Source organism: Ptiloglossa arizonensis, chromosome 9 (genome assembly GCF_051014685.1).
Source record: "Ptiloglossa arizonensis isolate GNS036 chromosome 9, iyPtiAriz1_principal, whole genome shotgun sequence".
Classification (NCBI taxonomy): Eukaryota; Metazoa; Arthropoda; class Insecta; order Hymenoptera; family Colletidae; genus Ptiloglossa; species Ptiloglossa arizonensis.
In genome coordinates, this window is record NC_135056.1 from 12,871,954 (window position 1) to 12,892,293 (window position 20,340).

General features: G+C 36.1%; 3 protein-coding genes across 3 annotated transcripts in view; 2 read left to right on the forward strand and 1 right to left on the reverse strand.

The window, feature by feature from the left end:
* Window positions 1-287: 287 nt before the first annotated feature.
* Window positions 288-4,253, reverse strand: Strip (striatin interacting protein). The gene is made up of 11 exons (XM_076320490.1): window positions 4,064-4,253; window positions 3,857-3,973; window positions 3,509-3,792; window positions 2,931-3,423; window positions 2,631-2,847; window positions 2,356-2,510; window positions 2,040-2,284; window positions 1,716-1,943; window positions 1,469-1,640; window positions 1,197-1,401; window positions 288-1,118 (listed from the first exon to the last, which is right to left on the reverse strand). The coding sequence occupies exons 1-11, from the start codon at window positions 4,064-4,066 to the stop codon at window positions 853-855; spliced, it is 2,385 nt and encodes a 794-aa protein (XP_076176605.1). The 5' UTR covers window positions 4,067-4,253; the 3' UTR covers window positions 288-852.
* Window positions 4,254-4,628: 375 nt separating this feature from the next.
* Window positions 4,629-8,896, forward strand: Wls (Wnt ligand secretion mediator). The gene is made up of 12 exons (XM_076319405.1): window positions 4,629-4,983; window positions 5,279-5,466; window positions 5,545-5,650; window positions 5,734-5,858; window positions 5,940-6,095; window positions 6,186-6,363; window positions 6,439-6,566; window positions 6,685-6,690; window positions 6,778-6,939; window positions 7,011-7,238; window positions 7,364-7,517; window positions 7,592-8,896. The coding sequence occupies exons 1-12, from the start codon at window positions 4,878-4,880 to the stop codon at window positions 7,690-7,692; spliced, it is 1,638 nt and encodes a 545-aa protein (XP_076175520.1). The 5' UTR covers window positions 4,629-4,877; the 3' UTR covers window positions 7,693-8,896.
* A 1,088-nt stretch (window positions 8,897-9,984) lies between these two features.
* The window catches only part of Ubce2h (ubiquitin conjugating enzyme E2H), a 63,699-nt gene continuing 53,343 nt past the window's right edge, over window positions 9,985-20,340 (forward strand). Inside the window, exon 1 of the mRNA XM_076319402.1 lies at window positions 9,985-10,610. Coding sequence (XP_076175517.1) covers window positions 10,558-10,610 — 53 coding nt within the window. The 5' untranslated portion in view covers window positions 9,985-10,557. The remainder of the gene's footprint in view (window positions 10,611-20,340) is intronic.

Here is a 20,340-nt window from a genome sequence, read left to right on the forward strand (position 1 = left end):
GTCTATAAGTTCCATAATCTACACTTTACATAATCAACCATCAAATGAAGTAATATCGTGAAAAAAAAACTTTATCGATTTTTGAATTAATGAATTTTTATGAGTATGTGAAGGTATTCAGCTCTCTCTCCCATATAAAAAGATCATAGCTAAACATTATAGCCACATTTAATGATCAACAGAAAAAATATTTAATGTACGAAATTACGAAACTTTTCTTTAAAAGATGCAGTTTGAATTAAATTAATATGATTTGATACACATTCATATATTTGTAAATACCAGTGTAGAGTTTATCATCATATATATATTACTGCTGTCACAATGGAAAAATTGAGTACATATAAAAATTATATAAAATACGGGAAGTTGAAGTTGGTATGCGATTCGCAGATTACTCGATACATTATTAAAAATTAATTTACAGAAACTTAGCCGATAAAGTGCGAACAGTATGAATTATACATTTGAATAAATTTATCCCAGTCCATCATAAATACGTAAGAGACGGTTATATATCCACTTACAACTATATAATAGTAAAATATTGCTACAAGCAATACACATAGCACAAATTAAATACACACAAACAAAGGTAAAAAAATTACACATTATTTTGTAAACAGTCGTTTTTAAGTTTACTAGTCTTTTCATTAAACGTCAACTAGATTAGGACCATTCACAGTTCACTGTATACAAACCAAATGCAAATTCAGTTTTTGATGTATCGATATGACAATGTTTTTTTTGTTTTGGATCACTTCATAACAGTATGTAGAAATGTCAAAATTTTATCCAGGTCTATAATTTGACAAAAATTCGACTTCAATGTATGTTACACTTATCAAAAGTTTAAATTTCACATGCTCCAGGATCCAACAATTCGTCCCAGTTAATACTTCTCTGAAATACTTCTTGTTGCAACCATAATTCATAATATTGCTTAAATTCTTCGCTTAATTCAACGTTTACCCCGAGTACTGATATAACAGATGTATCAACAGGTTCCATTTCTTTGTCTTTTGAAGCATTAAAATACCGTCGATTGTTAAATTGATCGACACATGTACGTAATTCGCATTCTTCTACTTGAAAATCCCACGGTCTTGCTTCTAGATCTAAAGATAAATATAAATAAATAAAATTTACAAATTTAATTCTGTTATGTAAAAAGTCCTAAATGTTTTATACCATACCATTGCCATAAGCCCAATCATCGTTCAAACGATGTCTGACTTTTGCATAAATTATACTGATTGTTTTCATATTAGTTTTTCGCCACTGTCGTCCTAAGTATTTGGTTTGCATTTTTAGTAATTTTAGTACATATAGTTGCATCATTGCGTGTCTAATTTTTAATGTACGCTTTAATATAGGTGCCGATTTAAAGACGACTAGCATCTATAAAAACGAAGAAAGTTAATTGTTAGTAAACGAGAATGAGAAATTTAATATATATGTTATTTACCATAATTCTACTATGCTTCCATTTTGTCAGTTTGTTAAGAATACGTAGTAAATTAATGCAGGAAAAGACATTTCTCCAAGAATACGTTAGACTGTCCCCAACCTCAAGATTTTCTAAGGTCAACTCTGGTTGATCACCAATAACACACATAGGAAAGTCCAAAAGAGGAATACTGCAAGCGGTAAAAGTTGGACCTATTCTGTTCATAGCAATTTAAAAGAAATTGTAACTGGAAACAAACACTTACACATGTGTAGCTTCAATATATGCTACAATACTTTGATTTAAGAATTTCAAAACCAATGGTATACAGTTAGCAAATACTAAATGTTGCGACATGAATTCAAATTGATATATATGATTCAGTTTAAAATGCTTTAGCAAAAGGAGAAGAATTGCAGAAACTGCTTTAACAATGATTTCTTTGTGTCTGTTTACATCAATACCAAGTTTCATAGACTGTAAAACCGTCATGCTGAAAGAATTTAAACAGAAGAGGTATTTAATACATTCTAACATAATAAAGAATATAAAAAAAATACACATAATTTATTCAAATCTTTAAACTTACGGCATTTGTCCTGGTAGAACATCAGCCATAATGTTAGTACTGTCTGTTTTAGCTTTACTGGTGGGTGCAGCTGCGAGCAATATTTTCAATAATGCAATCATGTATTGTGGAAGATTTGGTAATGCAGCTTGATATAAAATTTCTGTAGGTGTTTGACGAATTGGTGGTTCTGGAGTACTCATAGGATTTCTAGCTATTTCTTCCTCTTTTTGTATTTGGATTTCAGCTAAAGATGTGTACATATGCTGTAGGTAAAATAGTATGTATTATATTAGTATAATTCTGTGTGTACAAAATATGTAAATTTTGAACTTACTCGTTTAAGTGTATTAACACCTTCGTGTATTGGTTGTGGCAAACCTGCCAAACTTTCTCTATCACCTTGTAATTTGTAACCAACAAATTTTAACCTTGATACTTCAAGGAAAGTATCCACATCCTTTTGTCTGACCTTTGGTGTCCATGGCAAACCTGTAAAAGTTTGCTGTACTAAGTAATCATAATTGTATATGCTTTTTAAACATTTAAAATAATTAAAAATATGTAAAATATATAATACTTAATATATGAGTGCAATAATAAAGATATTACCTTTTCCTTTAGTAAGCTGTGGAATACTAGGCCTTATTTGTGTTTGGTTATTTTGATCTTCAAAACAAATTTGATTCCAGCTAGATTGACCCATACATACATTCACTTCTCCTTCAGCTTCATTATTTGGAGTAAGAAGTGTAATATTTCCCAATTCTGCACCATCATATTCCATACCCAAGAGTGGTTCATCTAATGAACTTTGTTTTAACAGACACTGTCAAAATAATTTATAAAAATATGTATTCAATAATAATAAAAATTTTAACATTAAATGGAATTAAATATGACTGGACATACTCTACGATATCTCCAATTTTTTTTTGGAGTTTGAGTTTCAATTAAATCTGTTGCATTGCTGGGAGGAGAACTAGCTCTCATAGTTTTAGCAACTTCTATGGTATCTTCTTGTAGTGTGTCAAGACCAGCTTCTTTGCGATATTGTTTTTTCAATTGCCTCAGTGTGTCAATACCACCAAGAGATACTAAGATCAACTTCCACAAGAGTAAAAGAACTTTTTTCATAGGAAAATGTGGTGCTGATCCACTACAAAAACATGTGACCATACCGAGGAGTTTAACTATAAGCAACTCTTCACCATATGGATTTATTAGATCTTTTTTAAAAGATTCAACATTATCCTTAAACATACTGAATTCTAAATCTTCCTTCATCTCTTCTCTCATTACCTCTGTTATAATGTATAAAACAGATAAAATTACTCTTAAATCGATTGAATCGTCAAGACTAACAGCAATTTTCCTCATTGCAGAGGTAACTGTTGTACTGTTCCTAGAAATTAAAAATATAGTACTTGAATTAGAAGATACTATTAACATTAATAATGAAGTGTTTTAGTATTGAAACACAAACTCACTCAATTTCAATATTAAGAAGTTGAACAAAAGCTGGAAAAGCACCAGCTTCATACAATAACATTACATTTGTTTTAGTCCAATCTTGTTGTTCTTTATCAGACTGTACTTCAGCCCAACAACCTTGTGCTAAATACAAAATGCACCGTGCTGCCTTCATTCGTAGTGACTTATTTGAAACCTCTAATTGATCTAACAAATTGTGAATTATTGATTTCTGTTGAGTTTCTGTCAAATTTTGCCACCATGGTCGTAATTTGTACCATTCCATTTGCTCTTCAAAAGCCTAAGGACAAAAACCCATGTTCTATTAATTTTTTTTCATGTATGACATAAATGTACGTACTCACAGTAAGATTAACATGAAATTCATATTGTTCAGTGTAACTGTACAATTCGGCAATCTCATTGACATGTGTATCTGCATCATCATAAACAAAGTCCAAATCTGCAGGTTTAGGAATTTCCTGAAGATAACAATATAAAAATTCACAAGTGTCACTAATTTAATGTTAATTCTTTTCACTGTATAAAGATATCGTAAATATCGTATGTACCATTTCGTGAATATTAATTTTCAACAATTACTGTTCGAAAAAAGATATGAGACGTTATTCACGTATCGTGCGCTTTGATAAACAGATTGTGACAATCCAGGTATTAAACTGTAATATATGCTTCTGTCAAGAAGGTTAGAAACAGCCTTCTCTTCTCGACGGTTATCGTTATTTACTCTTGCCAGGTTTTTCACACTTAATTGACAAAGCATTTACTCACTTCAGTACTGATAACTTGTTGGTGTAGAACTATTCGGGGAAGATCGCGCTTCCGATTCCCATTCGCATCCATCGCTACGTCACATAGCATTTTCTAATAGTGATTGGAGATGCAGCATGTAATGCATCTCTGGCTTAATTTATGAATCGATATTTTTTTGCGACTAGTCGAATCGTCAGTTAACGTTATTTTATCGATCGATTAGCTTTGTTATCGATGTTTTTTTTTAATGAAAAAATCGATGTACTTTATCACATTCGATCATATTGAAAAACCTCCGGCGTTTTCAAAGTCTTCTCTAAATGAGAATTTATATTGTGAAAATGTTTCTATATTATGCTAATGTTTGAACTGTCGTTGGCAGCATTGAATGATGGTTCACAGAATCTTTTTAGTGAATTATACAAGAATATCTATAAACTGGTACGACGCAGCTTCCATTTTGAAAACCGAAGCTACAAGAAAAGCACGTTAAACTGCTCTTCACATACTCTTTGGACAAACGCGTCCGTGTTGTGCGTCATTTTCGGTGGCATCATATTCTGAATAAATAGTTTTGTAAACAATTGTAGTGCGTAATTCTATCAAAACAAAATGCAAGGAACGATCATAGAAAATTTGAGTGGTAGGAAGCTATCGGTGCTTGTAATACTACTGATTGTCGCACAAATAGTTTGTTTTCTAATAGGTGGACTCATTGGTAAGTCAAGAAATGTCAAACATTTGGAAATTATTGTGATAGTCTAATATTAAAAATTAAGCAATTTTAAACATACATAAAGACGCAAGCATTTGTATAGATAAACGACAATTAACGTATTTACGTTATTTTTAAATTCGGTATTAGGAATCTTAAAAATTTATTTACAATTTATAAAAAAAAAGCAAGCTTAATTAAATTGATGATTCTATTTATTAATTATTGTATTTATTAGAATTTTTCACTATAAATATTTTTTAACAACATTAATAGTTTATACATCTTTTATGATCAGCTCCAACACCTGCTAGTAGTCAAAATATACTTGGTACACCCTGTAAAGATATTCGTGTAAATGGCTCTGAACCTGGAGAAGGAAAATGGTTTTATTCAAGGGGAAAAGGATCTTGCACTGCTGTTGATATGCATAGTTTTAATTTTGATAGTCATCATCAGGCATATCAAGTTGTATATACATTTCAAGTATGTTTATTTTAAATTTTAGTGTATTAAAATATAAGTGAGATAGTTGTAAATTTAAATGTTTTTTATTCATCGTAGATGCCTGTTCCTCGGAACAGTATGCAACTTGATTATTCTAGATGGCAACAAAATTTAATAGGTGTTTTGCAAGTGGATATTATTTATCATAGTCAGATAGAAATTGGTAATTTATCAGACATATGTTGTATATAAATTATAATTTTTTGTTATAAATTAGTCATGGATATTATGTATCATTTCTGATAGCTCCCAGAACTAAAATAACATTGGATGCAAGACTTGCTTATAGAAACAAAGGGGATCCAGATGATTCTTGGAAACCATATGCTGCCTCTGCAGTAGAAAGAATTTTAGATTGCAGTATTGACGAGGTAAATATATAAATTAATTAATATAATTACTTTAGATATGATAAATATACATCCTTTATTATTTGCATATAAATTTTACAGGCAATGGAAAAATACAATTATAATTGCAGTGTAGTCCCATTATTTGAATTGGGATCTCTATTTCATGATTATTATCTTTTAAACATTCGTCTTCCTGCTGATACTGATAGAAATATTAATCAGGGTTTAGGACATATAACAGATTTATGGCTTACAGTAAATATATGACATATTTAAAATTCAGTTTCTACATATGTATGAAATTTGAAAACTATCAAGTTAACATTTAATTTTTTAACAATTCAGGCTATCAATCAAAATGGTGGATTTACAAAGGTATGGGTGAGTTTGAAAACTATTTATTTTCCAATTGTCATATGTGTCCTTGCTTGGTACTGGAGGCGAGTACATATGCTTTCAAGATCACCGGCTCTTTTGGAATATTTGCTTTTGGCACTGGGAATAGCATTAACGTTTTTAAATAGTACGTTCCATATTCTTTATTTCTGTAACGGTCACGTCAACTATTCATGTTTAATTATAATTTTGTACTGTTTAGTGCCTTTGGAGTATTTAACACTTGCCTATGATATGCCATTTATGCTTTTATTGGGTGATATTAGGCAAGGAGTGTTCTATGCAATTCTCTTGTCTTTCTGGCTTGTGTTTGCTGGAGAACATCTTATGGTAAGAAATATAGCATAGGTGTGAAAGTAACAGTTTGATTCTATAAAGTTGATCAAATATGTAATTTAATGTACTAATGGCATATGTTTTTCTTATGCATCATCTCTTGCTCGAACAGATACAGGTAAGTTAGCTCTGCTATGGTTCATTATATATTTATAATCAAATACCATAAAATTATCATTTTTATAATTTATTTGTTGTTATATAGGAAGGTGAACAAAGAAATTCTTTAAAATGTTATTGGCGTCATCTTTCTGCAGTAGGGATTGGATGCTTATCATTATTTGTGTTCGACATGTGTGAACGTGGAGTGCAATTAAGAAATCCATTCTATTCAATTTGGGTTACGGATCTCGGAACGAAATTTGCAGTATCCTTGTAAAATAAAAGAAATTCGATTTTTATTCTGAAAGTTTAAATTCCTTGACTTAAAAGAAACAGTTGTCATTCATAATTTTAGCCGGAGTATCTGCTGGTGTATATTTGATATTCTTATCTTACATGATATGGAAAGTATTTATGAATATTAGTGCAAAAAGAGCTGCATTACCTACTATGAGTTCGGCACGACGTTTGCATTACGAAGGTGTAATATATCGATTTAAATTTTTGATGATAGCTACGTTATTATGCGCATCTTTAACTGTGATTGGATTTATTCTTGGCCAGGTATACATTTGCTATGTATTCAAGGCAATTATATTTGTACAAATATGATTTTAAATATCTTTGATGCGTTGAATAAAACAAATTGTTTACATATATTAACCTTTTTATATACACATTTGATATAGGTTGCAGAGGGTCAGTGGAAATGGGATGAAGAATTGCACTTAGAAATGACATCAGCATTTTTCACTGGTGTGTACGGAATGTGGAATATTTATATCATAGCATTGTTGTGCTTATATGCACCATCGCACAAACAATGGCCTATTGAACCATCTGGTAAACATATCAACTTTTTATTTGTTCTTTGTATACTTAGATTTCTAATCTAATATGTGTTTATTTTTTTACAGAAAATAGTATTAGCGAAGAAATTGAATTTTCACGTTTATCGACCGATCCCAACGAAATGTTGTCTTTGACTGCATTCGCACGAAAAACAGCAGTAGAGTAAATAGTATACATATTTTGCAAAATAGTAGAAAAGGGCAATCAACCAGTCAACAATTTTGTACTTAAACGTTACATACGTCAAACTATAAATATGGTTTAATTGAGGTTTTTCGATATTTATAGGAAACTCAATGACTGATAATACTCTAATAAGTAACCTTTTTATACCAAAATTAATTATTTATTAGAATTAATATTTTTTAAGCTTTATTCACTTTTTAATACGAGTTAGTTTTTAACTTGCGAATTTTTACTTAAGTATTTAACTGACCATTTAGTATTTTAAAGATGAAATGAATGAAACAGTCACCTTATCTATCCCTAGATTTTGCATTACTTTTATTTTCATACACAATTGTAGTAGAATAACGTTTAGTATACTTATTTTATGGAACATTCCATTTTAAATCTAATTGAAATAATTTTAGTAAGATTCTTTTATACGCTCCAAACAGTGAACAATCATAATATCACTGCCATACTTACAGTAATAACCATTAAGCAATCTCACAAAATCTATTTTCGTTAAGGATAAGTAATCTATTCCGTCGTTTTATAGTACATATCAATATTGGGCATTTATCTCTAATTAACATTTATAAACGTGGATTTAATTGTACCCATATAATACTGACCACAGGTATCCAATATTCATAATTAATTTCGTATTACTGTCATATAACAAATATTAACATACATTTGGCAGTATTAAGTTCCTCGATGCATTCTTAATATTATATACGTTTCATACAAATTTTTATCAATTCCGATGCATTATTAATATAATTCTTAGACTCTAGGACATGCATGCTGCAAAGTAGAACCGAAGGAAAAAAAGGTGCAATAAATCTGTAACATTCTAATGGAATCTAGTGCACATTAGCTACTTATGTAGAGTACTTATATTTGAAACTGCAGGACTAGTATTTTCTATATCTGTTAACGTATTTAAAAAAACGTGTGAATGAATAATAATCGTGAAAAACATTTTGTATTATATAATTAATTGTCATATTTTTTTCATAAGTTTATAAATGAGAGATGACGAAAATGTAGTGTATTAGTACTACAAAAGATTCATATTTTTATGCGTCCATTATTAAATTTTGGTATGACATTCAATTTGGTAATTTTTCCGGTGTATTAAACGAAATTTTATATTCAAGACTTTTATACATTTTTTAAATAAACAAATTTGTTAGAATAACTTTGTTATATTATTAAGTATTATGTATTATCACGCGCTATGTATATCGAATCACATGTATCGGGCACATAATGGCCATGTGTGTGTGTGTAGTATAGTTACGTCTTTTGTTTCAACGTTATTGAACGTCTGCGTAAAACGTAAAAACGTATGATGTCCGACGTGCCGAATATTTCAATTTTCATTGAACTGTCTTTGCAGTAGTCGCTCACAAGAATAATTGCTTTGCAACAAAATTCTTTTTCGTAGCCTTACCAGTGCTCGTGTTATTTAACTATCCTAACATGTGTTGAGGGGTTAGCTTCGAATGTCAACTTTCTCAAGATTCAACAGTTATTGGACTTCATACTGTCGTTTCAAAAAGGTATTTATATATTACTTGTAGATGTTTTACTTAATATTTATATTTCACCGTCAGATGCATTAACTACATAATGGATGTAATTTAAATTCAAATTCCATACCATACGTCATCAATGCGGGTTATTTCACAGTGTTACCAAGAACTAGTGATTTCGTCGAACGTATACTTCTTTCAATCGTATTATTAACGAATTTGCTTTTAAATTGATATATAATCGTTTTCTATTTATTCTTTATTCGCACGTTATTAAAACTACGAGCTATATATTTTTAATACTTGGATGATTTTTTCTGTTTATGGAACATAATGTTGGTTTAACATTACGCGCAATTATTTTTGGGCAACGAAACAAAGCAAGCTTAATTTGTTTGCGTAGATGAAGCCTCGAGCAATGAAATGTAAAATAGTAACACGTACGTTTTTCCAAATTCAATCGAGTGTTCCATTTCGAATTATGCACATACATATCTTCCGATTATGGAATTTGAATTGGTTGTCTAATGAAAAAAAGAAAAAAAAAAGAAAAAGGGAGGAAATATCACTTGGCCGTGTTGTTCGGCTGATTCTAGTGATATTGGTCGAACGAAAGAATTAGTGGTGATTCGCGGAGAATAGCAGGGATTTTGTATCGTGCGCGCGCATCCGCTGGCACAACGTGAGACAGAGGCAGCAGCAGCGAGCAAGAGAGCAGTGCAGAAACGGAATCAGATGTGGTGAAGTCCGTGAGTTGACAGGTCGTGGGGTGCACGAGAACAGGCGTTTCGAAGTGGTGGAGGCGGAGGAGGTTCAGGGGAAAGGATTGTTTTCTGTGTGCGCGAGAAACGTGTCGACAGTACGAGTCTCTGGACGGGTTCGTCGTTGGTGATGATGAAATGATCCTCTAGCCCGAAGATTTTGGCCTGGTCCGCACGGACAAAGAGGAAGACCATTCGTATATTGCTGCTATTCGAGGGATCGTGCGCTCGTTCATCCGTAGAAAACATCGTTAAACGCTGACGTCGCGGAATTCGTCTCTCGTGTCGTTTTCCTTCGTGGCGAGCGTTGAAGATCCAACGACTGACTAGCGAGCGTCGCGCGCGCGTGTCTTTGTTTTTTTTTCTTCTCGGTGCTGAATAACTGCTCGGTACAGGAAAACAGAGTGTGTTATACCACAGTGGTGAAAGACTAAGTTCCTTGTGTATTCTACGGTGGTAAACAATCCGTAGCAGTCAGAGGCCCTTCCTAAAACGACAATCGAGCTCAGCTGATTCAAGGACTTGCTGCGAAGGGCTCTGCTGCGTTAATAGACGATAAATATGTCGTCCCCCAGCGCTGGAAAACGACGTATGGACACGGACGTTCTTAAATTGTATCCTTGAAATTCACTTTTATTTCTCCTACTCGGTATTTGTGTCTCTCGTCTTCTTTTTTCTACTCCCCCTCCCCACCCCTCCCCTCTCCGTCCCTTGACATCGCCACAGTCCCCCCTCTACCACCCTCCCTCTCCACCTCTCGTTCTCGCTCTTTCTTTATCTTTCGCTCTATCGCACGTGCTTGCAATCGAGTGCAAGAGAGGTTTGCACATGGTTGCGAACGCAACAAGACTACGTAGTACGTATGCGAGTGTACACGACGGAATCGCCTGTTTATATCGGGTATGATTGGTTTATAGGTCGACGAGGAACAACGCTGTGCAATATCAACGGTGTTTCACGACGACGAGGGATATTTAACTCCTCGTTTCGTCGATGACGGGACACACAGCTGTTTTTAACCAGCTGACTCCACGTCCGCTCGTTTGTGCGCAGCTTTATCTTGTTCGCTAACGCACGCTCGCGCAGGTTCTCGAGGTTAGCTACATTTTTTCAGTTTCCCTACTTCTTTTTTTTTTGTTTTTCACGTTCTTTGCACATCGCGTTTTCTTTCTAGATGCGCCTTCGGTCCCCGACTGTCCTCAAATGACGCTCACAGTCAGAATACACTTTGAATTTATACATTCCTGGACGAGCGTAAATATTTAAAGTCGCGCGTCAAAGAACGGGCATACATGCATAAGTTCGAAACAGAGGGAAGCGCGACGAACGGTAATTGAGACGTCACTGGCGTGTTTCGACTTCAACCGAACGTTTCGGGAATGACTCGAAGTGACGAACGCGCTTTTTACGAATGAATGTAAAAATAAAACGCGCGGGGACACGACGGCCCGTGCCGCCACTGATGCAGACGCGGCGCAATCGATACTTTTTTCGTGAAAAACATCATTATCTCCGATAAATCGCGTGACTCCGGTGACTAAGAATTTTTTCGTTCCCGTTGCGTACGATGACCATTCGAGTCAGGTGCAAAGAACAAAGATAATCCTTTAGTCCGCGAACGCGAAGAGGTTTCGATATTATATTTTTTCTTTTTTTTTCATCTCTGTTAATTGTTGCGCAAACACGTTTCTTGTTACGGTATTATAAATATCGTGAAATGCGAGTTCTTTGTTTTCGATTTATTACTCGCTCGTACAGACGGAACGTAACACGACGACGACGACAACGACGACAACGACGACGACGACGACGACGACAACGTGACGATCGAAAAAAGAATATAACGTGTATATTTAGGATCTCGATTCGCAAGAGATTGATTTTTGCGTAACGTATCGTTGCGGTTCGCTTATCATTTCTCCACGGATGTACCCGTACGAGTGCGTCAGTTTTTCTAGAACGATGATAGTTTCTATACAGAGCTCTTTCGTGCCTCGTAACATCGATCAGTCTTTGTTGAAGCTTACATTAAATTTACAAGCGCTTGGGCGTTCAAAGTGAATTGGATGTGTTTGTTGGCTATATATCCTTCGACAGGTACCCGTGAGTTTTCAAATTTCTAGAAAGCCTTTCACTCGCGTTCAACGTACATACGTTACATACGTACGTACGTGCAAACGTTAGTAATAATCTATTTTCGGGCCGCGGACGTCTTTGCATGCCTGCTTCCTATAAATTTGCAATGTTCAACGTCCGCGGGTTCCGTTTTAAGTGAATACCAACGGAATCTCATTTTTTCACAATATATTTAGAGTGTTGCGCACCGGTCATGCGCACAAGCCTTTTCTACCGTTCATAAAATTTCTCACGCTTTTCGCGCGATATTTTAAACACGACGATTTACAAATTCCAAATAACGAATTAACCTCCTTACGTTCGGATATATATAATTTTAAATAAACAATCAGAGATTAGATCGCGCTATAAAATTGAACGTATATGTATATACATATAATTTAAAAAGAAAAAAAAAAACAGAGACTAGAAGTGTACCGCGGCAAATTGTTTTCCATTTTTATCAATTTATTTCGGTAGATTATCGAGAATCATTATGCGCATAATCGGGTAAAACAAAAACGAATTATAACGAACGAAATTTCCACTTCGGTGGCTAGGAGCAAACGAACCAAAAGCTGTTCAGGTACTCGAAATTCGAGCCGAGTGAAACTCGTTTTATCGGACCGATACGGACGCTCGATTAGTCGTGTACTTGAAATTGTTCGATCTGCTCGAGTACTTGGAGTAGGACGAAAATAATTCATTCGATTTTTCGCTCCGAGTTATTCGACGTATTCGAACAAGACTCGAAGATCAACCATGAGGACATTGTCGCGATAAGCGAATCTTCTGGACATGAAACAAACAAGATCTTCGTTGATCTGTAAAATCAATTATGTTTAACACTAGAACCACCTACGGTGAACGTATTACTATTTGTATCGAACCATATACGTATCTTCGATAAAAAGTCAATATACGAGTACCGTTAGTCTTTATAATTGTCCACGAATATTGTAGACAAAAACATCGTTAACAATTGAATAATTAAAAACAAAAATTCTTGAAACAAATCCAATCGACCCCTTTGGTAGTTCCAGTGTTAAAAAATTGTCCAATCTATCTGCTCGACTTGCATAGAATTCGATGTAATTAATTTCGTGCAGATTTTCTCGCGTACAAAACTTACGAGTTTAAAGACCCGTGAAACCGTTCGTTTCATTTCTTTGTTCTCTCTCTCTTTCTCTCTCTCTGTGTAAAATGAAAATAACCACACGGTGTACACGGGACGCGACACGCGTACAGATATCCGCGATAAATGTTTATTAAACGTTGCTCGATATTCCTATTAAATAACGTTCTATCCTCGTTTCGTATAATCGAATGAACAACTCGACGTAGATTTTTCATCCCGATTCGATTCTGCCGGTTTATTTACGATCTGCGTTAATATTGAACAGTGAAAGTCAATTGGACGCATTACCATAATCCACGCTGGTGTTCGCTATAACTAATTCGATGAGAGTGGCGCGTTATCGCTTCTTTTATTCGTCGCGAATGTTCTCTGGGGATTCGTTTGTTCCATGACGCACCGGTATACTGGTTGAAAGCTGCGTACGATTCTGTCCGAGTTATTTCGCCTACGTGAACATCGGGAAAACCACTATGTTTCGCGTGCAAACCTCTGACTCGGTTTGTTAGCGCTCATTCTTTGTTTTCTTGCGCGCTAAACTTCGATCGACTTTCCGCGGACACACTATCGCCATTTGCCCTTTCTATAGAGGGGAGACTCGAATAATTCCACGATTACGATTTTTTTCCGTTTTCGTTTCTACTTTTGTTTTTTTTTCTTCTTCTTCCACTTTAGAGATACACGAAGAAACACAGGTGGAATTAATCACAGAGTCACAACCAGCGAACCATCGTTTGGTTCGTTGCAATTGTCCGATTTTCTTGTTAATCAATCGGAGTGCGTGTACTTTCGCAATAGAGATAAATAATATTCCGTTATAACCGCGCAATAAACGAAAATCGAACGAATCGTCGCGCTCGGATTGTTTCAATTGTTCATTTTCTTAAACGATCGTGTCGGTAATCTAATTTCGTAATGGGAGTAAATAACATTGCACGATAAATGAAACTCGAACAAGTTAGGATGGCAATGTTTTGTTCCGTTTGTTGAGAAAGTCTTCCGAAACACTCTGTGGAATATTGTTCGATTTTATCGTCGGTCTCTTGAAATCTTGGATAGCACTTTCGGTGTTCGTCACTGTGTAAATTTTCGTTCTTGAATTTCGCTCGTGAGGTATTTTCAAATCGAAATTACAAACGTTTCCTTTGTTCGGAATCACCGCGAAATTACACCAGCCCACGCCAATACGTACGTAGATCAATTCTTACGAGAGATTAGGGGGAACGGGCTCGAGTTATTTAGCAACTCGTCTTTATTCGAATTATCAGTGAATTAGTCATGGCGCGAAATTATCCGTGTTTCCCATATTACGCAAATTGAGCAGCGGTTCGCGCAACGTACGTTTAGATTCTAGAGAGTGAACCGAAAAAAAGAAGAAAGAAAAAGAATTACTTACTATACATTTGCAATTCTTATCGAGTGTTTATCTCGTACGTACGAATGACACGCACGAGCAAGTTTCGAAAGATTAATTATATCGTCTGTCGATAGAGAACTCGATTCCGTAATTGTTACACTTTCTCTTTCCATCGTTCGGCGCTCGAATCTGGCTCGAATTCGCTTTTCGTACGACCCACGCCTTTACCTAGAAGTTTATCGTCGATTAGGTGTTTCACAAATTTCCGTTAACGTCCGTCTTGCGCAACAACGACGAACGCTTTCGCCCAAAACTTGGACCATCGTGCACGAAACGGGAGTAAAACGTTGAAAATTTAAGAATTTTTTCGTTTCGATCGAACGTCCACCAGCACGCGTTCAATTTATTCGTCGTTTTGTGTTTCTATTTCGTCGTGCACGTGTCCGTGTTTCGTTAACGCTTGTAGAACACCTCGTAGCTTCGAATCTTTACCCGACGGACGGGTGTATTAATGTTGTTGACACGAATCTACGGGCGTTTAAAAAAAAAAAAGAAAAAGAAAAACAACGTATTTTCAACTGTTGCAAAACGTATCTATTAGAGCGTTCATCGTATGATCGCGACGGCTCACCTTGAACGCCCACACGTCACGAATAACAAGGTTTACTTCCTCTTCTAGAATTGCAACCGCATATTTACATGTGTACACCGTTTAAACGTTATTCTCATTGTTTGAACTACTCTCGTTCGGTGGTTTATCAGAGATACGGGGAGTGGAGTACAGACAGAGACTTTTGACTCTTTGCGGTCCTATTTCGAAACGCGCTCGGTGTATTTTACGACGTGTTTATTCTGCTCTCGAATTCAAAAACAATTCGGTGCCTCGTAAGAATTATACGCGCGCAGAATCACACTTTTGGACGATCCCCGAGGATAAATAAATTACCAGACACGAGGAAACGCTATCGATTGAACACTCCGTGGCGAGTGTTCGCGCGTCGATCGACCGGCGACTTTAAATTATTTTTATTCGATGCTGTCTGTGTTAAATATAGAATTTGAGAATAAAATGTAAGACCGTGGGGTCGTCGAATAATTTTACGACTTTGGTCACGGTCCCGTCTCGGTTTTGCAAATTTTTAAAATTCCACTCCTTTGCAAACGGTAATCGAAATGGTATTTAATCTTGATTCGAGGCTTTGGTTGTAGTAAACCTCGTTATTACAAATTTTTTAAATTCCACTCTTTTGAAAATGGTAATCGAAATGGTATTTAATCTTGATTCGAGACTTTGGTTGTAGTAAACCTCGTTATTACAAATTTAAAATATTCCACTCTTTTGCAAATGGTAATCGAAATGGTATTTAATCTTCATTCGAGACTTTGGTTGTAGTAAACCTCGTTATTACAAATTTAAAATATTCCACTCCTTTGCAAACGGTAATCGAAATGGTATTTAATCTTGATTCGAGACTTTGGTTGTAGTAAACCTTGTTATTACAAATTTTTTAAATTCCACTCTTTTGCAAATAGTAATCGAAATGGTATTTAATCTTCATTCAAGACTTTGGTTGTAGCGTAGTTACGCCTCGTTTTTACAAATTTTAAAAATTCCACTCTGTTGCAAACCGTAATCGAAATGGTATTCAATCTCGATTCGAGACTTTGGTTGTAGTTACGCCTCGATTTACAAATTTAAAAAATTCCACTCCTTTGCAAATGGTAATCGAACCGCTATTAAATCTTGATTCGAGGTTTAGACGTTGGCCCGGAGAGGTATAATTGGTACGCAAAAGGTTAAAAGAGGGTTAAAGGTATTCCGGTAATAGTTCTGGGGTCTTTCGTAAGTCCAAAGATTCATTGCTATATTAAGGCGTGAACTAAGGTATTTGACAATCATCCACCGCTTGCAGTAATTTTCCATTTGATACTACGCATCTTCGTGTTCAGTCTTCTTGGAAGCTACGATGGAAACGATCTAGAACTTACCAACAATTGTGCACAATATACATACCTCGTGATTGCAGACATTCCGATGACATTTCATCATACGGAAAAGTAATTCTTTCTCGAACGAGTAGCTACATTGTTTCGTTCGAATATCGAAACAAATAGGGGCGAATTAAAGAGATCTTTTTAGTTTCAACGTTCGAAGGGGTAATTTTTCTCTCTAAAGAATAGTCCGTCTCGATATTGAACCAATCGAAGGTGAATTCAAAGAATCTGTTCGAGTTGGATAGGGGAACAAAATTAATTTACTATTTTTGTAGATTTAACGATTCAAGTCCAAAAAGCATTGTCTTGAAATGGTTGCGGTGAAATATGAAAAATTGACAATGTTATCCGATTTTAAACTGAATTCTTTATAAGCTCCGACGGTGTACTTCGAAACTTTGAAGCAGTATTCCGCGAAACGATACTTTTCGAGCTTGTCGACGAAATATCTCGGGAATCGATAAATCGACCGACTTAAAAATTTGACCCCCGAAGCAAATGTCGCTGTATCGTTCGAACTAAAATCATCTCGATATCTTTCATCGTTAACGGAAGATACAAAATTTCGTAGAAAATCGAACCTTTTCCATATATCGAGTTCGTTTGTTCCCATTCCGACGGAAATCTATCCTGTGTTCATTTTTGCACGTTACAATCGATTATCGTAATCGAACCTACCGATACCTACATACGAATCGAAGAACCGTACGAGTCCAAAATTAGCCATTTTCTTCGACCACACTCTGGATACATGTAAAATGCATAGAATTGCAAGCTAGGATCAAGATCGGTGCGAAATGAGAACCCGTGTTTCGGATACTCGAGTTTATCGAATACAGAAAGCTGTCTTTTTTTTCTTCTTTTTCTTTAAACATCTCACGATTTCCGGACTGTTCTTAGACTCGCAAATGTAACAAATTTTCGTTGGTACGCGATAGCTCCTCGAACATCGTTCAATTTATACACTATCGAACCCGTTTACCTGCAAAAAAGTACTCGATGCAATTAGGCGGCTTCCGATCGTACGTAATTTTTCGCGATAACGCGCGAGGTCAACGATTTCACGAAGGTATTGAACGCGGTGTTAAGAAGGTGGCACCTACTCGGTGGTAATCTATTTCCCGGAATCGGTTCCGATAATTCCACCGCGAAACGAGAAAAAGGACCGCGAAGGGTTAGGCGTTCCCCCCTCCCCTCCTCAGCCCCCACTCCCGTTGACCACCGCCCACTGGCCACCTCCCACTGTTCCCCTTCTCCCTAGTCCCAAATTGACTCCGCGAGTAAATTGCATTTTCGTTACCGGCACCGTCGCGCCCGATATTGTCTCGTGCTAGTGTGTAACTACATAGTTGTGGTAAATTACATTCGGACAACCGGTGTATCCGCGTAATTTCCATTAGGTGGTCGCCAACATCGCGCACAGGTGAGATACACGTAGATGCGGTCCCGGAAGTAATTCGATTATAGATCGGCGACACACAACGGATCTCGGAAGATTCCTTCTGCGTCCATCGAAATCAACCTAATCAATTACACGATAATTAACAAGGTTCTCGGTATACGGACGGTTAATGGTCCGCCGTAATGGCTTCGGAAGCACGCGAGCAAACGCGAGAAGTATACGGTAGCGTTATCTGCGTAATGCAGTTCCAACCATAGGCCCGCGTATCGACGTGAATGCATTTCAATGCTGTCCCAGCGTACGCTCTTTCCTACGAATACTATACCCGTCCGGCCCGATGGAGCTCGAATTATTGTTCTCTAAACACTGGGAATCGAAGTTAATAAATAACGGAGTTAGTTATTTTTATCAATGCGTGACAAAACAATGGACGGGGATTCGACACGCGCGCGTAGGTGTTTCCCAAGCTACCGGATTATAATCCCGTTTCGGTGTGGAGATTGACGGGAAAAATAAATTTCGAATTTCGAAACCGGTCGTCGCGAGTTCGATTAGTATGTATAGCGGAACGCAGGGTAGAACGGTGCTGTTCTCTTATCGGAGGCTTTTTTTTTCGAATAGTTTTCAACGAGTCGAATAAAACGCCAGTAGTGTAACGTAAATGAAATATCGTTCGTCGGGGATGCTTCGTGAGTTTACTTTAAACCGATGCACTTTGCGCAGAATGTGAAATAAACGCGTAGGTTTCGTAGGATCACCGTGTACGCAACGATACAATGATTTTTCATTTATTACTGACAATGTTACGTTGTAATTATTTAGGTGGAACGTCTTTCTTTAATGGTCTTGGGAGTACGACTAGATTCGTGACGCTTTTGAATTTTTGTTGTTGTATAGGGTACATTATGATCTTCTAAACGAGGTTGTTTTACACTTTGAAAATCGAGAAAACCGTTACGAATGACGATTAGCTTTATGCAATAGCGTAATATTACGTCATCGATCGCGCGAGTGTTAACACGCGAAAAAAGAATAGTAGTATTTGAGCTAGATATATATATATATATATATATATATATATATATATATATATATATATATATATATAAAAACGGTGTTCCAAAATACAAGCGCGAGTGGCGCTGATTATTCAGGGAAAAATGCCTTCGTATACGAGAAAATCGATCTGAAGTACGTGGGTTTCGCGCGCATTGGACGAAGTTTCGATTTCACGGTTCCCTCTACCGAAGTACCCATTGCGTTCGTATATAATGCGAACGAAAGTTGTCCGAGAAAATGTAACCAACTTATTTATTTTTTTCTTACCCGGTTAATTGGCGAACTCTTTAAAATACTATTAAGTGGCTCGAGTTTCCAACTTTTCAACGGCTTGAATAATTTCTTTCTTTTTATTGTAAACGGTCTTGGGTACTTTTTTTTTTTTATTTTTTTCCTCGAAGGAAATAATATATTGCATACTATAACATATTATTAATAAATTACGATTTTGTACAGCGCGTTAAATGGGTTTATATTCGTCGAATAGTGCCCGTACTTTAAAATTGGATTACTTTGCAATCGACGTTCTTGAAAACCGAGATTCGTTCGGAAGAATTTTATTTTGAAATATTCTGAATAGTTTACAAGATCTTATCGTTTGGTTACCAGTGATTTCCGAAAGAACGTGTAGTTGTAACGCAAGGGGAAAGATCAGCGCGGTCAAGTATACGGGTGTCTATCTCGGGTGTTCTTTTTCGACGTTTCAACATCGCGTAGTAAGTACCAGAATTGGCCCGGGTTTCTCTATTATTTGTTACGCGCGATGCATTAAGACGATCGAATTTCGGAATTTTGCCAAACCCGAACAAGCAAAAACGGAGTTACCGAGGTCATGGCGCGTCCAATATCTGACCTTGTTTACGGCCAGGATTACTACATAGTCCTTTCGCTATCGGTGTAGCTTTCAATGTGCGTCTGGTTTCGAACGGATTGTAATTTGACGCGCAACCTTCTCTTCCTGATCATCGCGATTTTTATATCGGTGAAAAAAAAAAAGAAAATATACGGGAACTATTTTTACGGATACGCGGTAAGCGTTTTTTCTTTTAATAAATCGGTAGTGTTTTGTTTCGAAGTGTTTCGTCTCGACGATTCCTCGAATTTCATTCGCTCGCGACGCTTCGAAGGTAGGGACCACGATCGACCAATAAACGACGAAAAAATAGCGGTGGACGCTCGGGAACGTTTAGTCGCGCGCCGTACGTCGAAGCGAGCGTAAGATTAGAAGCCTGAGAAAGTAGGAGTGGGGGGAGCTGGCGAGGAACGTGTATTAGGAGCCGG